Below are 27,534 nucleotides of genomic sequence, written 5' to 3'. Positions count from 1 at the left end.
TCTCTACATTTCTATTTTGGCCTTTTAAAAATTGTACAGTTGATAAATTCAGTAACATGTGACACAGACTGTCATTATCAAAGAGCAAATCCCGAAAGGGGCAGTAGTCCAATTATATTGGATATATTCTCTCTTTTTTTTGCTACATTTTATTTTGATATAATTTCAAACTTACTGGAAAGTTGCAAGAATAGTACAAAGATCTCCTCCCATATATCCTTTATCTAGACAGACCAATTTTGTTCATTTTGTCCCATTCCTCTCTCTCGACAAACAAGTAATTTATTTTCTGAATCATTTGAAAGTAGACTGCATACATCCTGTCTCTTTTACCCTTAAATTCTTTAGTGTATCTTCCCTAACAACAAAGGCATTCTCTTACATAACCACAGTGTATTTATCAAAATAGGAAATTTAATAAATTTCTGAAGTATTTTTCAAATTCAAATTCCTAAAGTTAAAAAAATTGAAATAGAATTCACATAATATAGAATTCACTCTTCAAATTGTACAGTTTAGTGGTTTAATACATTCACAAAGTTGTGCAACCTTCACCGTTACCTATTTTAAAAAATTTTCATCACCCCCAAACAAAACCTTGTACCCATTAGCAGACATTTCCCATTCTGTCCCTGCAGCTTTGGTAATCACTTTCTGTCTCACTGGATTTGCCTAGCCTGGGCATTTCATATAAATGGAATCATATAATATGTGATCTTTTGTGCCTCACTTCTTTCACTTAGTATATTGTTTTCAAGATTTCTACATGTTGTATCATATATCAGTACTAAATTGGAATAATATGTTTTGTGGATATACTACATTTTGTTCATTGGTTGATGACATTTGGATTATTTCCACATTTTGACTATTGTAAATAATGATACTATGAACATTTGTGTACAAGTTTTTTATGACGATATCTTTTCAGTTCCCTTGAGTGTATACCTTGGAGTGGAACCTTGATCATATTATAACTCTGTTTTATTTTCTGAGAAACCACCAGGCTGTTTTCTGTAGCAACTGCATGATTTTACATTCCCAGCAGTGTATGAAGGTTCCAATTTTTCCACATCCTTGCTAACTTTTTTTTTTTTTTTTTTTTTTTTTTTTTTTGCGGTAGGCGGGCCTCTCACTGTTGTGGCCTCTCCCCTTGCGGAGCACAGGCTCCGGAGCACAGGCTCAGTGGCCATGGCTCACGGGCCCAGCCGCTCCGCGGCATGTGGGATCTTCCCAGACCGGGGCACGAACCCGTGTCCCCTGCATCGGCAGGCGGACTCTCAACCACTGCGCCACCAGGGAAGCCCTAACTTTTTTTTTTAATATCCATGCTAGTGGGTATGGAGTTTTTGGTTGTTTTTTGTTTTTGTTTTTAAATAAATTTATTTATTTATTTATTTTTGGCTGCCTTGGGTCTTTGTTGCTGTGTGCAGGATTTCTCTAGTTGCGGTGAGCGGGGGGCTACTCTTCGTTTCAGTGCACAGGCTTCTCATTGTGGCGGCTTCTCTTGTTGCAGAGCATGAGCTCTAGGCGTGTGGGCTTCAGTAGTTGAGGCACGTGGGCTCAGTAGTTGTGGCTCGTGGGCTCTAGAGCGCAGGCTCAGTAGTTGTGGCTCGCGGGCTTAGCTGCTCCGCAGCATGTGCGCTCTTCCCAGACCAGGGCTTGAACCCATGTCCCCTGCACTGGCAGGTGTATTCTTAACCACTGTACCACCAGTGAAGCCCCTGGAGTTTTACCTCATTGTGACTCTGATTTGTATTTCCCCAATGACTAATGAAGTTGAGCATCTTTTCATGTGCTTGTTGTCCATTTGTATGTCTTTGGAGAAATGTTTATTCATATCTTTCTCCCATTTCTTGGTTGGGTTGTCTTTTTATTGTTGAATCATGTTTGTTGTTTGTTTTTAGGAAAAAACATGTATTCTGGATACATACCAGTCCCTTATCAGATACATGATTTGGAAATATTTTCTCCCTTTCTGTGGGCCATCTTTTCACTTTATTGATTGTGCCATTAAATTTTATTTTTTAAAGTTTTTAAATAAATTATTTATTTATTTTTGGCTGTGTTGGGTCTTCACTGCTGCACACGGGCTTTCTCTAGTTGCACTGAGCAGGGGCTACTCTTCATTGCGGTGTGTGGGCTTCTCATTGCAGTGGCTTCTCTTGTTGCGGAGCATGGGCTCTAGGCGTGCGGGCTTCAGTAGTTGTGGCACAGGGGCTCAGTAGTTGTGGCTTGCGGGCCCTAGAGTGGAGGCTCAGTAGTTGTGGCGCATGGGCTTAGTTGCTCTGTGGCATGTGGGATCTTCCCAGACCAGGGCTCGAACCCATGTACCCTGCATTGGCAAGCAGATTCTTAACCACTGCACCACCAGGGAAGTCCTGTGCCATTAAATTTTAAATTTTGGTTGGGCCCAATTTTTATATTTAACTATTTTTTCTTTTGTTGCTTGTGCATTTGGTGTCATGTCTAAGAGACCATTGCATAATCCAAGGTTATGAAGATTTACACCTGTTTTCTTCTTTTCTTCTAAGAGTCTTATACTTTTAGCTCTTACATTTAGGTCTTTGATCCATTTTGAGATTTTATATAAGATGTGAGGTAGAGATCTAACCTCATTCTTTTGAATGTGGATATCCAATTGTCCCAGCACCATTTGTTGAAAAGATATTTCTTTCTCCATTAAATTGTCTTGACACCCTTTTCAAAAATCATTTGACTTTAAATGTGATGGTTTATTTCTGGAGTGTTTATTTCTATTTTATTCCACTGTTCTATATGTCTTCTCATGCCAGTTCCATACTGTCTTGATTACTGTAGTTTTTTGTAGTAAGTTTTGAAATTGGGAAGTGTAAGTCTTGCAATTTTGTTTTTGTTTTTAAGATTCTTTTGGCTATTCTGGGTTACTGGATATGTTTGTGCTCTTCGTCTGGTCTTCGGAAGAGGTATTATAGAGGGTATTTTATATGCTACAGAATTTGTGGTCACACACGAAAACCACCCCTCCTCCATTAATAATATTCCATTTCTTGAAATTTCTGCCCCTCTTGTATACACTGAAGGTGGATGGTTGGGAACTCTTATGATTTAAACCTGTGTTTGCTAGGCTACCAGAAGAGGAAGTTGTTGTAGTGTTTGTTTGTTTATGCATCCCCTCCCTGACAAAGCCTGGATATATGTTTGAGAGGAGACAAAACTGAAGAGGGAGGAGGTGATTAGTTTGGGTAGTTGTAGTCTAAATACATCTGATGTGGACTATATATAGCTTGCAAGAAGAATATGGACAGAATTTCTTTTTCCAGGATAATAAACGAATGGATAAGTGGAATAAGATATAAAACATAGCAATTAGAGTTTTTGCATCTAGTATCTTCTAACAATTGCTTAAGAGGTGAGAATTCAGTATTTGAGTAACACACAATTAGCTTGACACCCAAGCCAGTGTTATCACCTGTGTGATTAAATTGCAAAAACAAATCGTGGATGTTACTGCTCAAATGGTCCCAATTATTTTAATTTACTAGTTATTTTGACTCTGAATAGTGAGAATCTGTACTATATTTTAGTACCTGTTTTGCTTGAGACTTGACTGACAAGTTAACAAAGAAAAGTTTATTTTCTTTTAGTTTGAAGAGACCATTAATTAAGGCTATACTTAAATCAGGTGCATGTATTTGACCTATTACCACCCCCCCAACAAAATTTTGAATAGTATGATAACAGTATCAAAAGTACTTACTACTATGTAGTATCTCCTTGTTAATCTGTTGAAAGCATGCTCTCATTCTCTACAGAGGAAAATCAGTGTTTAGTTTGGGGTAGAGCCTCTTTTTCATGAACTGATATCTTGCATGATAAAATTATATCTTTCAGAGATTAGAGTTCTTGGCAGTGTGTTTAAGAATTCTGATTGGTATCATAGGGTAGATTCCACAGTAATTTAACTAGAATCTACTATTTGTTAAGCTTTGTACTGGGCTTTGGGATTACAAAGATGAAAAAATGTGGTCCCTGCCCTTAAAGACATCAGGCTTTTCAGGAACATGAACATTTCAGAGAACGTGAAAACAAGGTAAATTATTTATTCAAATTATATTTGCCCTTCTAAACTAGTTTTACATAATAACAAATTATATTTGAGTGTTTGTTGTAGGCATGTGTACCTTAATTGCATCACTTCATTTAATATTTTCCTAGTCTTGTGACAGTCCAAGATCCTAAACTCAATATATGGATCATTGACCTGTGTTAGTTGGATGATCACTATAAAGGTTGATGTTTGGATGTCTTACTTCAGGAGTTTGATGGACTTTAAGTGACAGGTTTAAAGGGTCAGTGATTTAAAATTAAAGGATACAAAGTTCATCAGCATAAGATATTTGAGCAAAACCACAACTGCTTCATTATGTTCTATAAACTCTCCAAGCATGTCCTGCTCCAGAGCCTTTGGCATTTGCAGTTGGCTCTCACAGGAGCATTCTTCTCTTAGATATCCGTGTGGCTGCCCTCTCTCACTTATTTTAGCAGTCTGCTAAGAGCCCTTCCTACTGCCTATTGTATGTATGTTCCATAAACATCTCAGATTCACAATTCTAAAACTGAACTCATCGCTTCCCCCTCTACGCCTATCCCTTCCCCACCCCACCTTTGTAAATTGCATTGCCCTAAAACTAGTCAGTGTAGTCAGAAACCTTGAAGCTTGCATCTGCTATCTCTTACCACACACATCCAAACAGGTACTGAGTCCTGTAGGTTCTTAGCATCTTGTTTGTCTCTTTCTCTGTATTCTCACTGCTTGTGCTGTAAATCAAGTCATCATCTTTCACCTGAACTTATTGTAGTAATCCCTGGCTCTATCTACCTCTGTGATTATACCTCTAATTCTTCGTTTACCCTGCTATCACAGTAAATTCTCTAATGCCAGTTCAATCATGTCACTCCTTTGGCAAAAAGCCTTCCCATTCCTTAGATAAAGAATAAATCAAATTCCTTGGTATGGCATACAAGGTTATTTAGGATTTGGCTTCTGTCTATTTCTATCCTTGCTGTATCCTACTTTATTTGCTTTTTATATTCCAGCCATACCAAATTGCTGTAGTTCTCTGAACATATCAAGCTATTAAACGTCCCAAGTACTTTGCTCTCACTGCTTTGGCTTCTAGAATCATGATAATAACTACTACATACTGAGTGTTTATTGTCCGCTGGACTAAATGCTTACCTTTATGTTCTTAAATAAACTTTACAACTACCATATGAAGGAAGTGATATTATTCCCAATTTGCAGATGAGGAACCTGAAGCTTAGAGACATTGTATAATATGCACAAAGTTGTACATCTAGTGATGGAGCCACGATTTGAATCAGGTTTCTTGGAATGTAAAATCCATGCTTATAACTACTACTCGACACTGCAGCTGTCACTAATGGCCCCGTTCTCCATCCTGTTGGATACCTTCTTGTTCCGGATCATCACTTCTGATTTCCTTCATTACTACCCCAACTGGAATTGACCATTTTTTCCTTCCTCTGTGTTCCCATGTTGTCTGTATATAACTCCCTGTTAAATAGCATCTGTAGTACTTTATTGCATTTATTTGATTGTCTGTCTTAATGAGCAGGAATCATGTCTTATTTATTTTTGTGTTTCCCATATACAGTAGAATGTCTGGCACTTAGTAGGTGCTTATTAAATGTTGGGTTTAGGGCTTCCCTGGTGGCACAGTGGTTGAGAGTCTGCCTGCCGATGCAGGGGACATGGGTTCGTGCCCCGGTCCGGGAAGATCCCACATGCCGTGGAGTGGCTGGGCCCGTGAGCCATGGCCGCTGAGCCTGCGCGTCCGGAGGCTGTGCTCCGCAACGGGAGAGGCCACAGCAGTGAGAGGCCCGAGTACCGCAAAAAAAAAAAAAAATGTTGGGTTTAATCAGCCAGTGTATGTTGAATATATGTATAGTGTTTAATATGCTCAGATTACTTGTTAGCCTAAGACAATATAATGGATTTTATATTTTTGTGGAGTAGAGAGTTAAGAGTATAGGAACACAAGGTCCTTAGACAAACTGACCTTAATAAAGGTAGTAATGGTAATTTAATAGTAATAATAACTAATATTTGTTGAGTGATTACCATGTATTAAGCACTGTTGGTACAATTTTAGATGTAGTATCTTGCTTAATCATCAATAACCCTGTGATGTAGTTACTACTATTATCCTTATAGCTGAGGAAAATGAGGCTAACAGCGGTAAAAAGAGTTAGCTAAGATGGCACTGTGAACAATGGGCTAGTGTTCTAAGAGACCTTGCTCTTAGTCATTATGCTCTCCTCCCATTATTGGTACAAACTGGAAGTGTTTGAGGCTCTTTTTAACTTATTAAAATTAAGTATTTCTTTGGTGTGTTTGATGCTTATTTTTTTATTTAGGGTAGTGAGCAGAAGCCAGGACTTCTTTCTAACCTCAGTCTTACCCATTTATTATGATAGGGCAAATACAGAATAACATTTCAACGTTAAGATTTTCTTGGACTTAATTGCCAGGTTCTTCATTCCTTGTGACTTTCCTAATGAGTATGTGAGGAGTCTTCTCTTTTTTTAAATGTATTGTGGCACAAATTTTGTTGTATGCATGTTGGTTGGAAATAATATAGTGGTACTGCCAGAAATTACTAAATAAAAGCATGATTTGTCTGTCTCTCTAAGAACTGTGGCAGAGAGGAGTTTGTGGGCTTGATAATCTATTACATTTAATTTAATTTAAAGGTTTTTCCTGACATTGCTGTTATTGTTAAACTGCAACATCATGGTGCTTGTAGATTCTCTGTTTACTTCATTGGTTAGTACGCATTTGTTTTAGTCATACTCCACTGTTTAGAAGAGTCACTTAATACAGTTTGGTGTGGTGAAAAGGGTGTGAGCTTTGGAGTCTGAAACACATGGCTTCAGATACCTGCGTGGTTATGTGATCTTGGGTAAGTCACTTAACTTTTCTGAGTTTCAATTAAAATGAAGATGTTAATCTACTTCACTGAGTAGTAAAGATGATGGAGTAGAATAATATATGGAAAATGCACTTAATGGTAACTGTTATTTAAAAAAAAAACCTTTCCTTTCTCCCATGTTTAGAAACTTCAAAAAATAATAGATTCTGTATTAAAACTATGTTTTAGAAATGAAGTTTTTGTAGTTGACTAAAGTGGAGTTAATTTTCTCCAGCTTTAACTGAGAATTAGGAAAAGCCTGATGGTTCTCTTTTGTGCTGTTTAAACTAATTAACTTCAGAAATCCCAAGGTAACAGTTATGTTTTTTGAGAAGAGGATTGTGGATCTGAAATTGGGCATAGAGTTTCCCTTGTAGAAAGAAACTTGAACACTTTTTACGATGAGGCATATGGCCTTTGCATTCCATTACTTCCACATGTTGTTGCTGATTATATTGGGCCTTACAGTATCAGAAAAATCGTTCCTAAATTTATAATTATTTGGTCTCAGATTGCATCTGTATTACTTTTTCCTTTTGAGTGGATCTTGGAGCATGTTTGTGGTGGATGCAACTGTTGAAACCACGTTTTTTGCAAAAAGGAATTACTATGTCTTTCAGTAATTATCTCTTGGAATGCTGACCCATCCTTTTTGCTGCTCCAAGTAGAAATCAATACAGTAGTAAGCTACCTGCATTCTAAAATTGGTATGATTCTGATTTAAAGACTTTGGGTGGGGAAAGGTAAGACATGTTTATCTCTCCAAATGTTAACTAAGAGAGAAGAAAAATAATAGCAAGTACATTTTAAAAATATATATTTTTTAGATGATTAAATGTTTTATTTGGCTTTTCCTTTTTAATTATCAAATCTGAATTTCTTGAGGAAGCTTTATTTTTGAAGGTTTATAAGAAGAGGTAGTGAAAAATAAAGATTTAGCCTTCCTCCTGAACTTTCTCATAGCTCTGTTTGGAATTCATGGGAGTGATGCTTATTCTTTTTTTTTTTTTTTTTTTTTTTGCGGTACACGGGCCTCTCACTGTTGTGGCCTCTCCCGTTGCGGAGCACAGGCTCCGGACGTGCAGGCTCAGCAGCCATGGCTCACGGGCCCAGCCGCTCCGCGGCATGTGGGATCCTCCCGGACCAGGGCACGAACCCATGTCCCCTGCATTGGCAGGTGGACTCTCAACCACTGCGCCACCAGGGAAGCCCAGTGATGATTATAATTTTTTTTTTTTATTTTGGCTGTGTTGGGTCTTCGTTGCTGTGCGCGGGCTTTCTCCAGAGAGGGGGGCCACTCTTCGTTGCGGTGTGTGGGCTTCTCATTGCGTTGGCTTCTTGTTACGGAGCGTGGGCTCTAGGCGCACAGGCTTCAGTAGTTGTGGCATGTGGGCTCAGTAGTTGTGGCTCACAGGCTTTAGAGCACAGCCTCAGTAGTTTTGGTGCACGGGTTTAGTTCCTCCGTGGCATGTGGGATCTTCCCGGACCAGGGCTCAAACCCATGCCCCTGCATCGGCAGGCAGATTCTCAACCACTGTGCCACCAGGGAAGTCCTGAAATTGTGGGTTTTTCTGTTGTTGTCTATCTGTTTGTTTGTTTCTTGGTGGAAGTGAGTTTTGGCCAAATCATAGCTAGGTTAATAAATGATTTTTTCCTAATTAGATTTTGGCCAGGGTGACTGAGGTGTTTTTTGTTTTTTGTTTTTGTTTTTGGTGATAATAGCTGAGTCTGTGGTTATTCTCCCTAGTAACTATTGCCATCCAGTGGTTCATTTTGAAATGTCATATGGGACAAAATGCTTGTTCCCCTTTTCCTCCCTCTACCTTTGTTTAAATTCTAGTTGAAGCTAAAAACCACACTCATTTTTTTTAGAAGAAGGGAGGGAGAAAAAAGACTTTTGAGGAGGAAGACATAGAGTTTGACTTTAGCGTTTTAGAAGAGATAACCTATAAGGAAAAAACAGGTAGTTTCTTGTGGGCCAGATTTCCTCTCATTCTTTTTCCTCCGCGTTTTATTTTTGTACCTAATCAGAAGTAGGAAAAAAATCTGCCATGTTTAAGACTTGAAACAAACTTTTTTGCCATTGGTTAAAAACAGTGCCACTATAGGTTGATGTTTTATGTTTTCTGCTGAATGTAGCTGCTGGATAGAGATGAGCTGTGTAACTACCATTAAGCAATAAGGAAATTTCTGTGATCCTTTAGCTGTATGTAGGAAACTATGAGGCTTACATATTCATTTGCATGATGAAAACTAATTTCATTAGATATAATATTACCTTGAACTTATCTTTTATTTAGACATTTTTTTGGTGTTATATCACTGAGCCTTTATATGAAATGTATGGTATTGATCTTAACTATTTCCATGTAGCTATAAATGGTTTCCATCTTGACTGGCCAGACACCTTTTGAGGTAATGCTGTTGCAATCACCATTGCAACACTATGTGTTTCAGCAGGTTTATCAGGTAAGATATTTATGAACTGCCAAAAGCAATCCCCCAAATAGTCCCAAAGTAATAGGCATAACTGGATATTTTATCCTTTTATTGAATCCACATTGAGACAGGCTTTTAAAAGTTTATGGAAAGTAGGACAAAAGAGTATGAGAATTGAGTGCCTTTGGCACATCTAATTGACACAAATGTATTCAAGTCATTTATGTGTATAGTTATGTATAACTCTTTCTGGGAACTTAAGATTTCCCCCACAAGTGTTACAGATATTTAAAATTTGATCTTGTGGGTCAGAACTTAAATATAAAATGCCTAAAACTACATTTGAAAATTCAAGTGATTCTCAAAAGGAAAAAAAATTGTAACTATGTGAGGTGATATATGTTAACTAAACTTATTGTGGTAATAATTTCATAATATATACTGTTAGCAGTCACTCCCATTCTTCCTTTCCTGACTCTTCAGGAGACCATTAATCTTCTTTCTGTCTCTGGATTTGCCTGTGCTGGACGTTTCATATAAATGGAATCGTGTAATATGTGACTTTTTGTGTGTTCTTTCATGCTAAGCATGATAGTTTCAACGTTTGTCAGTGTTATAGCGTGTGTCAGTACTTGGCTGAATAATATTCCATTGTATGGATATACCACATTTTGTTTATCCATTTACTAATTAACAGACATACGGGTTTTTTTCCACTTTTTGTCTACTATGCATAATGCAGCCATGAACTTCTATGTACAAGTTTTTGTATGAACATGTATGTTTTCAGTCTTCTTAGGTATATACATACAAGCAGAATTACTGGGTCATATGGTAATTCTGTGTTTCATTTTTTTTTTTTTTTTTTTTTTTTTTTTTTTGCTGTACGTGGGCCTCTCACTGTTGTGGCCTCTCCCATTGCGGAGCACAGGCTCCGGACGCGCAGGCCCAGCGGCCGTGGCTCACGGGCCCAGCCGCTCCGCGGCATGCGGGATCCTCCCAGACCGGGGCACGAACCCGTGTCCCCTGCATCGGCAGGCGGACTCTCAACCACTGCGCCACCAGGGAAGCCCCTGTGTTTCATTTTTAAAGAACTGCCAAACAGTGTCCCACAGTGGCTTCATCATTTATACTTCCACTGGCAATGTACAAAGGACCTTACATTTTTTGAGAGTGGACCATTCGTCACTTTCTAAGTGCATCTTCAAGCCCATTTTTTATTTCACTCCCTTACTCTCCACCCACGTGTCTGACCACCTATTGAAATTCTATGTATCCTTCAAAGCCTAGCTCAAATGCTACTTCTTGTACAAAGTCTTTTTGGATTACTGGGGCTGGAAGTGATTTCTCTTTAATGCATATAGTTTTACCATTTATTTCTCTTGGAGGCCTTTTGTGATAGTTGTTGGTGTCTTTGACATTTCTTGTACCACATTTTTGTACTCTCTTGGTATTGTACTTTGTATAAAACAGGACTTCAATAAATATTGGAGAATGAATGGGAGAGAATTGGAAATCCTTAACTTGGATTTTTAAAAAGTTACATAATACATGTAATCTGTATTCGTCTCTGTAATATGTGTAATACTACATCAGACCACCGCTTCTTATAAAATAGACATATTAACATCTAAATACCATATTTAATAAATTTCAGAATTTGGAATGGTGGTTTTTATCTATCCTTACAGGTATATGTATCTGCAAATATGTAATAATTTCTTGCACTTGCAGCAAGCTCTTTGTTGTACAAGCAGTTACCTTTCAAATCATTTGAAAACTGGTAGTCTACATTTATCTGCTGGCATTGATCTAGAATGACATCTTTGTCTGTAATTATATATTAAAGAATCTGTATTACAACATAGTACATGGCTCAGTGTTACTGGGTCTGAAGTTAAAGATTTATTTTATAAAAATAAAGTACATCACTAGATAATAAAATATTGTTATATCCACATCATTTTAACTTTACTGTCTTTATTAGGATATCTTTATTTGGTCTCCATTGTGAAAATTGATGACCAACTAGTCAAGTATTCCAAATAATGTAGTCCAAATACTGTGGTCCTTTGTTTATGAATTTGTTAGGTAGTATCTATTGCCTAGCGTTTAAGAGTTATATGGCCTGTGGTTTTTTTTTTTTTTTTTTTTTTTTTTTTTGCTGTATGCAGGCCTCTCACTGTTGTGGCCTCTCCCATTGCGGAGCAGAGGCTCCGGACGCCCAGGCTCAGCGGCCATGGCTCATGGGCCCAGCCGCTCTGCGGCATGTGGGATCCTCCCGGACCTGGGCACGACCCTGTGTCCCCTGCATTGGCAGGCAGACTCTCAACCACTGCGCCACCAGGGAAGCCCATATGGCCTGTGTTTGAAACCTGGCTTTGCCATTTATTAGCTGGCAGAAATACTTAACCTTTGTGATCCTGTTTTTCTATCTGTCTACAAGTATGTTAACCTCCCTGTTTAGACACTTTTTTAATATATATAAATTTATTTTATTTTTGGCTGCATTGGGTCTTCATTGCTGCCCGCGGGCTTTTCTCTGGTTGCGGCAAGCAGGGGCTGTTCTTCGTCGTGGTGTGCAGGCTTCTCATTGTGGCGGCTTCTCTTGTGGCACACGGGCTCGGTAGTTGTGGCTCATGGGCTCTAGAGCGCAGGCTCTGTAGTTGTGGTGCATGGGCTTAGTTGTTCCACGGCATGTGGGATCTTCCTGGACCAGGACTCGAACCTATGTCTCCTGCATTGACAGGCGGATTCTTAACCACTGCAGCACCAGGGAAGCCCCAGACATATACTACAGACATGTATAGGTATATAAATATGTACTCATGATTGTATATACACGAGTACTCATATGTTCATGTTTGCATACATATACATACATACTTTTAGCAAAATAAAGATCATACTGTTTTAAATCTTGTGGTTTTCACTTAATTTTATGACTGTTTTCTTATGCCATTAAATATGCTTCAAACACATTGTTCCTAATGACTGCATAGTGGTCCATTCTGTGAATGTACAAAATGTACTTACCAAATCCCCTATTGTAGTTTTTTTCACTTCATTTCTGGAATTTTAATTAATGCTGCAATGAACATTCTTGCACATTGTCTGGCATTCAGACAATTTTTTAAGGATAGATTTTTTTTTAATGGAATTACTGGGTCAAAGGGCATTTGCTTTTTAAAAATAAATAAATTTATTTATTTATTTATTTATGGCTGCATTGGGTCTTCATTGCTGCACACGGGCTTTCTCTAGTTGCAGTGAGCGGGGGCTACTCTTTGTTGCAGTGTGTGGGCTTCTCATTGCAGTGGCTTCTCTTGTTGCGGAGCACAGGCTCTAGGCGTGTGGGCTTCAGTAGTTGTGGCACTCAGGCTCAGTAGTTGTGGCTCTCGGGGTCTAGAGCTCAGGCTCAGCAGTTGTGGTGCACAAACTTAGTTGCTCCGTGGCATGTGGGATCTTCCTGGAGCAGGGCTCGAACCCGTGCCCCCTGCACTGGCAGGTGGATTCTTAACCACTGAACCACCAGGGAAGTACGGCATGTTCTTTTTAAAGCATTTTGATACACATTTCCAGATTGCTTCCCAGAAAGGTTGTGCATATTTTATTTGGTAAGAAAATTTAGAATTAACTTGATTTGAAATTAAAGGGTTGCATGTTTATTTTCGTAAGTTGATTTTGCTTATAGTATTCATTTCAACAAATATGTATTGAATAACTACTATGTACAAGGTATTCATAGGCTCAGAGGATAGAGCAGTGAACAAATGACTATGATTCCTAATCTAATAGAGTTTTCCTGTCTAGAGCAATTAGGATATTTGACAGTGGATTAAATCTTTAGTTTGTCAGAATTGAATATATTAATTGGAAGAGAGGAGAAATGATACTTTAATGACCTATTTATGCTATCTAGGCTTTTTACTATCTACTCCTGCATACATCTTCCTAGGACCTATGTTGACGTACTTGTTTCATTTAAAAAATGCTGCTTTTCAGGCTCTGGTAGGCACAGAAGATTCATTGCTCTCCAGGAAACTTGAATCTGGTGTGTCTGGGTTATATCTGTAGTCGTGTCTGAAGATAAGCAGATGGTCAGGAGGCTCCCTCGTAGTCCCTCCCCATAACCCCCTGTTTCTACAATAATTTATTTGGTTATATTTGAATTCCAAATCAGAAGTCGTATTACCTTAAATTGCTGTTATTCTAACAATATTAAGATCAGCTTCATGGATATTGCATCTTTAATTCCTAAACAGGTTGAATCATTTATTTTGGACCAAGAAGATCTGGATAACCCGGTGCTGAAAACAACATCAGAGATATTCTTATCAAGTACTGCAGAAGGAGCAGACTTACGCACTGTGGATCCAGAGACACAGGCACGGCTAGAAGCATTGCTGGAAGCAGCAGGTACTTTATTTTTTGTTTTCTCTTTTTCATCTTTTTAAAAGACTCCAGGGAATACCCTGGCGGTTCAGTGGTTGGGACTCCGTGCTTTCACTGCCAAGGGCATGGGTTCGATCCCTGGTAGGAGAACTAAGATCCTGCAATCCATGTGGCATGGCTGGAAAAAAAAAAGACAAAAAACCCCCCAAAACCCCAAGACTCCATCTCTATACAAAGTTATAAAATTTGTATTTCCTAAAGAAAATGTTCACATTTTATGTTTAAAAAATTCTTGGTTGAAAGTTCTCAGTGAGTGATTTCTAGGCTCAACACTAACTTTTTTTTTTTTAATTGAAGCATAGTTGATTTACAATGTGTTAGTTTCAGGTGTACAGCAAAGTGATTCAGTTTTACACACATATATATATTCTTTTCCATTATGGTTTACTACAAGTTATTGAATATAGTTCCCTGCTATACAGTAACATTAACCATTTTTTTAAAATTTATTTATTTTATTTATTTTTAGCTGTGTTGGGTCTTCCTTGCTGCACGTGGGATTTCTCTAGTTGCAGCGAGTGGGAGCTACTCTTCATTGAGGCGCGCAGACTTCTCATTGCGGTGGCTTCTCTTGTTGCAGAGCATGGGCTCTAGGCGCGCAGGCTTCAGTAGTTGTGGCATGCGGGTTCCGTAGTTGCTGCTTGCGGGCTCTAGAGTGCAGGCTCAGTAGTTGTGGCTCATGGGCTTAGTTGCTCCACGGCATGTGGGATCTTCCCAGACCAGGGATCGAACCTGTGTCCCCTACATTGGCAGGTGGATTCTCAACCACTGTGCCACCAGTGAAGTCCCAAGACATATATATAGTATGTTAGGGATGTGTTTACTCTGATGATTCTTTTTATTCCTTTAACTTTCTCCTCTTATGAAAAAGCATAGGTAAAATTTATAGCAGATTGACTTTTAGTCCATCTAATGTGTCTTTTTGGAACTGACCGAAACTTAAAATTAGATTGAACAAAACAATTTAAGTATCTAGCAGAAGATGGTTTAATTTAGACCAGACGGTTTAATTTAAACCTTTTTTAAAAAAAGTTTCCATTGCAGGGGGCAGAGGTTTCATTCCTGGTTGGGGAACTAAGATCCTGCATACAGTGCAGTGTGGCCAAAAAAAAAAAAAAAAGATCACATTAGTAATTGCTTTGGTGTCCCTCCCTTCTTTGGATTTATTGTGAGTCTCCTACTTTTGATTTAGGAATAGTCTATGTAAGATTCCTGAAATAGGAGTGCCATGGCCACCCCATATATATATATATATATGTTTTTTTTTTCCTGTGCTTTAGAACCAGCTTAGAGCAGAGAGAAATGCGGAGAAAATGCATTTTTCTTCTCCATATCTTCTCTGGACTAAGTTACTCTCCTTCCCTAAACCAAGCTTTGTTTACTGGTGATAGTACATCTCCTCTCTAGTTTAGGCTGACATTTCACTCATACTGTGAGTACTACTCCAAGACCCCTGATTAAGGATTTTAAACCTGTTTCTCTTTTTTCTGGCCACCTCATGAGTCTCACTCAGGGATGGCTCTTTTCTGGTACATTGAACATTTTTCTTTAGGTTCATGGTTAAGTATAAGTACTTATATACTTATACCTTTTACAAGATACCTTAGAATTGCTTGCTTTTCTTACCTATATTGTGAGAGAGAAAATAAACCTTGAAAATCATGTCTTCCAGGAGGTGTCAGAAATTACTGAATTTTAAAATTTTGTGTGTTTTGACAATTTAAACTCCAGGCATTGTTGGATATGATATTTATCCAAAGAAATTGTCAGATGTTTTTTAAAATGATGTACTCCTTTGAAGCCCTGTGCAAGTCAGTTGGCTTAATGAATACTTTTTTGTTCATTAGTATTTTCATTTGCTTTTTGGACATTGTGTTGAGCCTATAACATTTAAGACTTATGCATTGTTTTCACTTACGAGAATGTGTTAGATGTTACTAACCTTCTTAAGAAGATAGAATTCTTAATGTTATTTTAACCAAAAAAATTGAAGTTGAAAATATTTTTTTCTTTAAGATTCTTTGAGATTTTTTAAAGAAAACTAAGAATTAAGGGCATTTCAAGAAAAATTTTTAAAAAGTCTTTTCTAAATTATAAATGTAATATATAAAATAGCTAAAACAATATGAAATGTATTAAGTAGATTATAAAGCCTGCCCATTGTAAAGGTTTACATATACTTCCAGACTTTCCCTTATAGTTATATAAATACATGTATATGTTTGAATATACATGATTTTTTAAAAAATGAAATTATATCATATTATACAAATTATAATTTTCTTTTTTTCACTTAATTTATTGTGGCCATCCTTCCATAACAGGATATGTTGATCTTTCTCCTTCTTTAAAGGGTAAGATAATATTCTGTTGCTTGGATGCACCACAGTTTATTTTACCGATGGCTTATTGAATGATTTTTATGTTATTTCCAATTTTTTTGGTATCACAAATAATGCTGTAGTTCATATCCATGTATATCTATAACTTTTCTTGCTTGTGCAAGTATCTTCATAGGACAGATTCCTAGAAAGTGATATTGCTGGGTCAGAGGATATTTTTGCATTCAAAATTTTGATAGCTTTTATCACAGTGGTCCCTCAAGTTTATGCCAGTATACATTCCTATCAACAGCTTCCCTCAGTCTTCTTTTGGTCAATTTCATAGTTTGTGTTCGTTCAATATTATCAATAAGTTGTGCGGTAGCTCTTTATAAATGATATAAATTCATTGGGTGTTAATTTTTCCAGTTTTTATTTTGCCTTAACTTTATTTATGGTGTCTTTAATTATATAGAAATTTTTATTGGAATTAAAAATGTTTAATATCACATTTGCCAATTTTTTACTTTATAGCTTTTGTGATTTGGTCTCATGCTTAGAAAAACCTCCTCTACATCAGCAATAGAAAAATACTACATAGTATAATAGTACTTTTCAGGTTTCATTTAAGTCTACCTGGTATTTATTTTTGTAAATGGTGTGAATTTGAGATCTTACCTAATTTTCAAATAACCAGTTTCTGAACAATATTTATGAAATAAGCCCTCCTATATCCACTGATTTGAAATGTCACCTTAATCATATATTGAATTCACAAATGATCTAAGTTCTTTTTTTGTTTGCCTCTGTTACATATCCTTGATAGAATTATCTTTTTTCTTTGCAAGTATCATACTGTTGTAATTGGATAGCATCACAATATATTTTTTATCTTATTGGGCAAGTTTCCCTTCCTTTTTTTTTGTTCTATAAAATTTTATTGACTGTTTCTCATTTTCAGTGGTAACAGGTGGTGATATTATCAACAAAATTTTGTTGCAGTAGTCACTGATTCCTCACTGAATCTAGAGAAAAAGACATATTGGCACTTAGACTTACCATATTGTGAGCTCTGTAAGGACAGGAACTATGTCTTATTCCTTTCTGTCCCCCTAATGTCTGGCACACCATAAGCACATAATAAATACTAAATATGAAAATTAATTTATTTTAATTTACACTCTTGCCCCAGAAAATGGTTCTAGGTGGCTATTCAATCAAAGGAGAAACAGTTGGATTGTTTGTTGTAATATTACAGAATAGCCCCTTCATTAGTACTGAAAATAGATAGGATCCTATACTAGAGATCTTATGCTGTAATTGTACTTTGATAGAAATCTCATTCATTCATTACAGTAAGCATCATGTTAAGTTACATTTGGAGTTAGGTAGAGGACAAATTAGTATTGTGTGCACTGTAAAGATGAAAAGACTAAAACATAGGTGTTATGCAATGGCCTTTTGACATTAGTGACAAAATTGAAATTATCAGCTTTGCATATGGAGATTATGCCATTTTGCCCTAGAGAATAGTGTTTAGAAATGTAATTACAGTTTACACATTTATGCTTTTTCTTTCCCTGAACTGATTGATGCACACTGAAGGAATTGGCAAATTGTCAACTGCTGATGGTAAAGCCTTTGCAGATCCTGAGGTACTCCGAAGACTGACATCTTCAGTAAGTTGTGCGCTGGATGAAGCTGCTGCTGCACTGACACGGATGAGGGCGGAAAACAGCCACAATGCAGGACAAGTAGACACGTATGTGTTTAATAACTTCTGCTGGGTATCAATTCAATATCTGGTTTTCATTTCTAAGGAAGTTACTTATTCTAAAGGTTATAGTAGGAAACTCTAAACTGACTGCCTGAGTAATAATAAATGAAATGGGTTGTTGATGCAATAATCTAGGTCCACGTTACTCAAATATGGTCCATGGACTAGCAGCGTCAGCATCATAGAAATTCAGAATTTCAGACCCCATCTTGGATCTATTGAATCAGAATCTACCTTTGAACAAGAAATATTGGCTATTTGTATGCACATTAAAGTTTGAGATTCACTGATTTTGTTAGTCATTCTGCAGTAAAAATTTTACTTATATTTTTACCTTCTATTTCATCTAGTCACCTCACTGTTATCAAATAAAATTTTAAGACATAGGATTATATCCCAAATGTCTTTGGGAATCATTACATTAGTTTAAAAAATTGTGCATCTAATGCTGTATAAAGTTTATTTAAAATTTAATATGACAGGGCTCCCCTGGTGGCGCAGTGGTTGAGAGTCTGCCTGCCGATGCAGGGGACACGGGTTCGTGTTCCGGTCTGGGAAGATCCCACATGCCGTGGAGCGGCTGGGCCTGTGAGCCATGGCCGCTGAGCCTGTACATCCAGAGCCTGTGCTCCGCAACGGGAGAGGCCACAACAGTGAGAGGCCCACGTACCACACAAAACAAAACAAAACAAACAAACAAAAAATTTAATATGACAGTATGTTAGGACATTTTGAAAGATAAAAATGACAGCTGTTTTCATATTTATTTATTGCCTTTCTGGCTTGGTTCACATACATGAAAAATTAGTATTGCAAACAAATATTCAAATAATTTTCTTCTTACCATATCAGCATTTTCCTATATATGACTAACTGTATATATTTAATATAACTCGTTGTCATAGGACCTTGAGTCTTTCTTTGTTGGTTTTGTTTTTAGTCGCAGTCTGGCGGAAGCTTGTTCAGATGGGGATGTGAATGCTGTTCGTAAATTGCTAGATGAAGGCAGAAGTGTAAATGAACATACGGAAGAAGGAGAAAGCCTGCTGTGTTTGGCTTGTTCAGCCGGGTATTATGAATTAGCACAAGTAAGCAGAAATAATCTTTAGTGATCAAAATTGTGGAAGGGTTTTGATGTTTTGTTTATTTTTATCATTAATAAAAGAAATTATCATTAGAGGCCAAGGTCTTTCCTTTTTGGCAGTAGGTAAAATAGAAACTGATACATAATTAATTTTTGTTGTCTGTACATGCAACTTGACATGGTCCGTTTTTTTCTGCCACTTACTCAAAAATAGTGCTAATGAATAAGAAAAACATAGAAATAATAATAATATTTTAAACTTGCCTTTAGAAATAATATACAAGTATAATGAAAGATATTGATTTATTTTCATTTCATCCAGATTATCCCAATTCTTTTAGTTTTTTTTTTTTTTTTCCTGTTAGAGCAATTTTGGGAAATAGCCATGTGTTTACCAGTTAGTTTGTGTCTTGTGAGTATAGTTTTGCTGTTCTCTTGCTAGATAATCCTGAGCATAACACTAATTCTTTGACAGGAGCTGTTAAATTGTATAATTGGATGGTTAATGTGATTACCTACTTTACTTAAAGATTACTATGTAATGGTATTGTAAAATATAACATCTAACCACGTGTTTTGAGCAGTGAACATTGGCATATTTTCCCAAAAGGTGATTATTTTTTATTTCTCCTTGCCTCCACTCTAAAAGAATATCTTCCCAGATTCAGTATATTCTTTAGAAGTAATATTAATAGTAAGAATTGACAGTTTCTCTCTGTGTGCATATGTGTTTCAAAGGTATTGCTTGCTATGCATGCTAATGTTGAAGACAGAGGGAATAAAGGAGATATAACCCCCCTAATGGCAGCATCCAGTGGAGGTTATTTAGATATTGTGAAATTATTACTTCTTCATGATGCAGATGTCAACTCCCAGTCTGCAACAGGTATGTAGAAAATGATATGTTAATTTGAGGAAAACAAATTGATATAAATAACTATAACCTGAGAGATAAAAATTTGATCCCTAGGGAAAACTGGTTGTAAACATACAGAAAAATCATAGCTCTTGTTTAGAATCTGTGAGTAAAATATAGATTAATTTGATATCTTTAAAAGTCTTTGAAGGGCTTCCCTGGTGGCGCAGTGGTTGAGAGTCCACCTGCTGATGCAGGGGACGGGGGTTTGTGCCCCGGTCCAGGAAGATCCCACATACCGCAGAGCGGCTGGGCCCGTGAGCCATGGCCGCTGAGCCTGCGCGTCCGGAGCCTGTGCTCCGCAATGGGAGAGGCCACAACAGTGAGAGGCCCGTACCACAAAAAAAAAAAAAAAAAAAAAAAAAAAAAAAGTCTTTGAAACACTCTTACATTCTGTTTGGTCAAGATTGACAGTTTTTTTTGCTGGGGACAATTTCTTTTTTGCCACAGTATATATAATGTACAAAGAGGCAAATTTATGAACTGCATCTTTCACAATTCTTTATCTCATTTAAATACAACTCTCTTATATAGATTAACCTGAGAGTCAAAACCCTATAGAGTTTTTTCTGTCAAGTGTACAGAATGCATTTACTAATAAGATATTCTGTGGCAGCATGAAAGCTACTCTAGTAAGGTTCTTTATAAGCCTCGGTCATATGTCTTGAGTTACAGGTGTACATTTAGTAATGAGATTCCTTGGATTTAGTGAGGCAAGCACATGGTTTAAAATACAATTTCAATAATGAAAGCATATCAGTCTTCCATACCATTAAGTATATATTAAATGTAGCCTAATTTATTTTTTAAACGACCGTGACTTCTTAGAAAGGATTGTAGGTTACTTTGCTGACCACTTTGTCTTAGTCGTAGTAATATTAATATCCTCCATGTCTGAGACTGTTAAACAGTTGAATTCTGAACAAATTGGGTTTGAAATGATAGTTTTCTTGCTGAACCTTTAAAACAGTTTTCTTCAGTCTCATACTGTTGGATGGTTAAACCATCTCCCTATTCCCTTTAATAAATAAAAGTCCTCAAAACAAAATCAGGAAAGGAATAAGTGGAAAATCAGGGAATAGTGACCTTTTACATAAATTTTTCTTTTGAAGGAATTATGCTGAGGGGGATTTATATCTGTCTCCCTGGGTCTCATAAATGTAGACTAAATGAATAAATGTGTAAAGATAAAGGAGAGGTGAAAGAAAATTAAGAAATGAATAAACATAGAAAGAAAATGTTAAGTGTTTCTAAGTTGTACGGTGTTGAAAGAAAAAGCAATAACTTTGAGTGGTACATTAAAATATTTTATATTAAAATATGTTGGAAATGATTTTTTAAGATGGCACTTAATCTTATTTTACAAGCTAAGGAAATATGGAGAGAGGTAAATTGGTTTGTTTATAATAAGTCTTTTAATTAGTGAAAAAATTAAGATGATGCTTCTAACCAATACAACAAAAAAATGAGATAATAGTTCTAGTGGTTTATGTAAGGTAATTGAAGAGATAGAACTAGAGCAGTAGTATAATCGTAATTATATCAGTTTTATCATAATTTTTAATTTCTTTTTGTTCTTTTTTAGGAAACACTGCACTAACTTATGCCTGTGCTGGAGGATTTGTTGACATTGTGAAAGTGCTACTTAATGAAGGCGCAAATATAGAAGATCATAATGAAAATGGACATACCCCCTTAATGGAAGCAGCCAGTGCAGGTCATGTGGAAGTTGCAAGAGTTCTTCTAGATCATGGGGCAGGCATCAACACTCATTCTAACGAATTCAAAGAAAGTGCTCTTACACTTGCATGCTACAAAGGTACTCTATACATATATATATGTTTATAGGGTTTTTTTCATAGCAACTTTGAATATTTAAATATTTGAATATTGAGTATTTGAGTTAATTTTGTATTTCTTATACTTTCCCTGTGCTATAAAATTATCTAGCTTCTAAGAGATTATATAGAAAGTCCATTTTAGCATGTATTTCCTAAAGTATAGTTTCATAGTGTATTTTTTTTATTATTTTAATTCAAATTTATTCAACTAGCTATAAGGTCAACCAAAACTCTTAGCACAGACTTAGAGGGTTTCCATTCTTTAATAACTTTTGTTTTATATGATTTTTCCAACCTTTATTTTAAAAATAATACACACTCAAATAATAATAATCACACTTGATATAGAAAACCTGAAAAACACAGAATAGTGTAAAGAAGTTTTACAATGACATGTAATGCTACCATCTAAAGATTTAAAAAGCATGTAAACAATATTTTAGTATATTTACTTCTAGTTTGTTTTTTAAGTACATTTATAAACAAATATATATACACTTGACTCTTACAACATGGTTTTGAACTGCACGGGTTCACTTACACACAGACTTTTTTCAGTAAGTGTGTACTATAGTACTAAACAATCCAAAGTTGGTTGAATGCTCAGATGTGGAACTATAATCAAAGATGGTAGCTAGGACTCCAGCAATCCATATTCTAGGAAGGATGAAGAGGGTAAGGGCAAAATGAGGAATGCCTTCCAACTTAGTAAGCTACCTTTAAGGAATCTTCCTAGAAGTTCTGCCTTATAAGTCCCTTTTACATCTCATTGGCTACACATAGCAGCAAGGGAGGCTGGAAAATGTAGTCTTAGTCAGGCATGTTGCCACTGAGATGAAATTGGGAGTTCTGTTATTAAGGAAAAATGAGAGAATGTATATTGGGTAGGAAACTAGCAATCTCTGCCAAATACATCAAATGGATGCACCATAATTGCCTATTGTTGGACACTTGCATTGTTCCCAGTTTTTCACTATTATTAAAAACACTGTGATAACATCCTTGTGCAGACATCTTTGCCTAATCTCTGATTATTTCCTTAGGATAAATTCCTGGAAGTGGAATTGCTGGGTCAAAGGGTATGGACATTTTTAAGGCTTTTGATACATATTGCCAAATTGCCTTCTAGAAAGGTTGAACCAATTTACACTCCCACCAGCAGTGTTTGAGAGTGCCCTTTACCCCACCCTACACCCTCACCAACACTGGGTATTATCATTCTTTTTAATATTTGCCATTTTGATAGTAAAAAATGGTGTCTTATTTTAATTTGCAATTTTTTAATAGGAAGGTTTAATATTTTTTTCATCAGTTTAGTAGTCATTTTCACTTCTTTTTTTGAATTACCATTTCATGTCCTTCATCCATTTTTCTACTGGAGTGTTTGTCTTTTTCTTATTGACTATTATAAGGCTTTTTATATACTAAATGTATCAGGAGGGTTGAAATTATTTTGAATGGAGTTTTCTCTGCCTGATCATTGCCACAGTGAGTTTATGGTTATTATTTTAAAGCTTTTTTCCTGAAAAATATGATCCAAACATACTTTACCTGGCATTCTATTTGATTTCAGTGTTTTGATTTATATTTTATACAGAGTAAATCAAAAATAAGTATTATTACTTTATTGCTTTACTTGAATTAATGTGCTTTGGACTAATTCAATCTTTAAAACCTAGATAAGACCTTGACGAGAGCCTGCTTATTATTTTGGATTGGCTTTGTAAAATTGTCATTGATTTCTTTATTGAACGCAAAATAAGTTCTCTTGTAAATTTTTGTATAGACACCTGAAAGAAAAAGATTCCCTATTTTAATACTTATATATTAAATCGATAGTTCTTGAGAAATATAGTTTTAAAATTTGTGTTCTTTTTTTTTAAAGGCCATTTGGATATGGTTCGCTTTCTGCTTGATGCTGGTGCAGATCAAGAGCACAAAACAGATGAGATGCACACTGCCTTAATGGAGGCTTGCATGGTAATATTAAATTGCACTCACATGAGATTTTATGGGAAGAAAGGGTCATATGTGTTTCAGCCTTTGAGAATTATTTTTATTCTTTTGGAAAAATCATTATTATGAGATGGTAAAGATCTTGAAAATTTTGTACATTATCAGAGAGGGAAGGGGGAGTTTACGATGTTTTGTTTATCTTTTGATAGTAAATCTGTTAATGTAGGAAATCATACAAAAGGCAGGCTTGGCTATGTCGTTTTCGACACACTGATGTACTTTTATTTTCTTCCCAATTCTTTCATTATGGTAAAATACACATATCATAAAATTTACCATGTTAACTATTTTTGATAACTATTTTTGAGAGTTATTAAGTATATGCATAATGTTGTGCAACCATCACTACCATCCATTTTCGGAACTCTTTTCATCTTTATAAAACTGAAACTCTGTATCCATTAAACAGCAACTTTCCATTCCCCACTTCTTCCTATTCCTTGTGATCACCATTCCACTTTCTATCTCTATCATTTTGACTGCATTAAGTGCCTCATATAAGTGGAATCATACAATATTTGTCTTTTTGTGACTGACTTATTTCAGTTAGCATGATGTCCTCAGGTTCATCCGTGTTGTAGCATATGTCAATTTCCTTTGTTTTTTAAGGCTACATAGTATTTTATTGTATGTACCACATTTTGCTTATCCATTTATCCACTGATGGACACTTGCATCGCCTCCATGCTTTAGCTATTGTGAATAATGCTGCTGTGAACATGGGTGTACAAATATCTGTTTGAGTCCTGTTTTCAGTTCTTTTGGATATATACCCAGAAGCAAGATGGCTTGATCATATGGTAATTCTGTTTTTAATGTTTTGAGGAACCACCACCATACTGTTTTCCACAGCAGGTGTACCATTTTCTGTTTCCACCAGTAGTGTACGAGGGTTCCATTTTCTCCTCACCAGCACTTGTTATTTTCTGGGTGTTTTTTTTTTTTTTAACTTAATTTTTATTTTTTTGGCTGCGATGGTCTTTGTTGCTGCACGCGGGCTTTCTCTAGTTGAGCTGAGCGGGGACTACTCTTCATTGTGGTGCACAGGCTTCTCATAGCGGTGGCTTCTCTTGTTGCAAAGCACGGGCTCTAGGTGCATGGTCTTCAGTAGTTGTGGCTTGTGGGCTCTAGAGCGCAGGCTTAGTAGTTGTGGTGCATGGGCTTAGCTGCTCCGCGGCGTGTGGGATCTTCCCGGACCAGAGCTCGAACCCATGTCCCCTGCATTTTAAGGGGGATTCTTATCCACTGTGCCACCAGGGAAGTCTCTTTCTTTCTTTTTTTTTTTTTCTGATAGTAATCATCCTGATGTTTATAGTTTTGATTTTCATTTTCCTCACTGTAGGTTTGATTTGCATTTCCCTAATGATTAGTGATATTGAGCATCTTTTCATGTGCTTATTGGCCATTTGTATATATTCTGGAGAAATGTCTATTCAAGTCATTTGCCCATTTTTTAATTAGCCTGTTTTTTGTTGATGAGTTTTAGGAGTTCTTTATATATTCTGGATATTAATCCCTTATCAGATACATGATAAATGTTTTCTCCCATTCTGTGGGTTGCCCTTTTACTCTGTTGATAGTGTGCCCTTTTGTGCACAAAGTTGTTTGGTTTTTTTGTTTGTTTTTCTTTTTCAAAAGTTTTTAAGTTCAGTTTATCTATTTTTGTTGTTGTTGTTGCCTGTGCCTTTGATGTCATGTCCAAGAAATCATTGCCAAATCCAATATCATGAAGCATTAGTCCTGTGTTTTCTTCTAAGAGTTTTATAGTTTTAGCTCTTATATTTAGGTCTTTGATCCATTTTGAGTTAAATTTTGTATATGATGTTAGGTAAGGGTTAAATTTCATTCTTTTGCATGTGGATATCCAGTTTTGCCAGCATCAGTGTTGAAAAGACTGACTTTTCCCATTTGAATCGTCTTGACACTTGCCAAAAATCATCTCACCAATCATTTGACCCAGGTTTATTTCTGGGCTCTATTCTATTCCATTGGTCTGTACGTTTGTCTTTAAGCCAGGATGACAAAGTTGTGATTATTGTAGCTTTGTATGAGTTTTGACATCAGGAAGTGTGAGTCCTCCAGCTTTATTTTTCTTTTTCAAAATTGTTTTGGCTATTCAGGTTTCCTTTAAATTGCATATGAATTTTAAGATGGTCCTTTCTATTTCTGCAAAAAACTCCATTGGGCTTTGATAGAGATTACATTGAATCTATAGATTGCTTTGGGTAGTACTGACATCTTTTTTTTGGGGGGGGTGGCTGTGTTGGGTCTTGTTGCTGTGCACAGGCTTTCTCTAGTTGCGGTGAGCGGGGGCTACTCTTCGTTGTGGTGCTTCTCATTGCGGTGGTTTCTCTTGTTGCAGAGCACGGGCTCTAGGCGCATGGGCTTCAGTAGTTGTGGCACACGGGCTCAGTAGTTATTTTTAAATGGAACTTTTACAATTTTAAAAAACTAATTAATTAATTAATTAATTTGGCTGCATCGGGTCTTAGTTGCAGCAAGCGGGCTCTTCGCTGTGGTGTGCGGTCTTCTGTCTAGTTGTGCGGGCTCAGTAGTCGTGGTGCATGGGCTTAGTTGCCCTGCAGCATGTGGGATCTTAGGTCCCTGACCAGGGATCAAACCCTCATCCTCTGCATTTGAAGGCGGATTCTTAACCACTGGACCACCAGGGAAGTCCCAATCATGTGTTTTTTTTTCCCTTATTCTGTTAATGTGGTATATTACATCAATCAGTTTTCTTATGTTGAGCCATCCTTGAACTCCAGGAGTAAATCCCACTTGGTCATGGTGTATAACCCTTTTTTTTTTTTTTTTTTTTTTGCTGTACGCGGGCCTCTCACTGTTGTGGCTTCTCCCATTGCGGAGCACAGTCTCTGGATGCGCAGGCTCAGCGGCCATGGCTCACGGGCCCAGCCGCTCTGTGGCATGTGGAATCTTCCCGGACCGGGGCACGAACCCGTGTCCCCTGCATCGGCAGGCGGACTCTCAACCACTGCGCCACCAGGGAAGCCCATAATCCTTTTAATATAAGTTTAAGTCTTACCTCCTCTTTAATTTTGGGGGGAAAAATTTGAGAAGGATTGGTACTAATTCTTCCTTAAGTGTTTAGTAGAATTCACTAGTGAAGCTATCAGGTCCAGGGGTTTTCTTTGTTGGGAGACTTTTTATTATTGATTCACTCTCCTTACTAGATATATGTCTATTTACATTTTTTACTTGTTTGTGATGTAGCCTTGGTAGGTTTTGTGTCTCTAGGAATTTGTCCATTTCATCAAGGTTATTCAATTTGTTGGTATACAGTTGTTCATAGTTCTCTTTTATAATCCTTTCTAGTTCTATACTATCGGTAGTAATATCCCCTCTTTCATTTCTTTCTTTTTTTTTTTTTTTGCGGTACGCGGGCCTCTCACTGTTGTGGCCTCTCCCGTTGCGGAGCACAGGCTCCGGACGCGCAGGCTCAGTGGCCATGGCTCACGGGCCCAGCCGCTCCGCGGCATGTGGGATCCCCCCAGACCAGGGCACGAACCCGTGTCCCCTGCATCGGCAGGCGGACTCTCAACCACTGCGCCACCAGGGAAGCCCTCCCCTCTTTCATTTCTGATTTTAGTAATTTGAGTCTTCTTTTTCTTAGTTCTTCTAGCTTTGTTGATTTTGTTGATCTTTTTAAAGAAGGAGTTATTGGTTTCATTGATTTTCTCTCGTTTTTTA

At 36.9% G+C, this 27,534-nt stretch overlaps 1 protein-coding gene across 5 annotated transcripts in view; it reads left to right on the top strand.

The window, feature by feature from the left end:
- LOC307051501 (ankyrin repeat and KH domain-containing protein 1) overlaps nucleotides 1–27,534 on the top strand; it is a gene marked incomplete at its 5' end in the record, with an annotated part of 116,432 nt that overhangs the window by 9,065 nt on the left and 79,833 nt on the right. For 4 of the 5 annotated variants that reach the window (XM_079701874.1, XM_079701873.1, XM_079701877.1 and 1 more), the window contains 6 exons: nucleotides 13,682–13,835; nucleotides 17,798–17,954; nucleotides 18,910–19,057; nucleotides 19,792–19,939; nucleotides 21,555–21,788; nucleotides 23,696–23,790. In XM_079701874.1, coding sequence (XP_079558000.1) covers nucleotides 13,682–13,835; nucleotides 17,798–17,954; nucleotides 18,910–19,057; nucleotides 19,792–19,939; nucleotides 21,555–21,788; nucleotides 23,696–23,790 — 936 coding nt within the window. The remainder of the gene's footprint in view (nucleotides 1–13,681; nucleotides 13,836–17,797; nucleotides 17,955–18,909; nucleotides 19,058–19,791; nucleotides 19,940–21,554; nucleotides 21,789–23,695; nucleotides 23,791–27,534) is intronic. The other variant, XM_079701876.1, reaches the window with a different exon arrangement.

Source organism: Hyperoodon ampullatus, assembly GCF_949752795.1.
Source record: "Hyperoodon ampullatus genome assembly, chromosome: 4".
Classification (NCBI taxonomy): domain Eukaryota; kingdom Metazoa; phylum Chordata; class Mammalia; order Artiodactyla; family Ziphiidae; genus Hyperoodon; species Hyperoodon ampullatus.
Note: the sequence above shows the minus strand (reverse complement) of the source record. Positions and strands in the feature narration are given on the sequence as shown.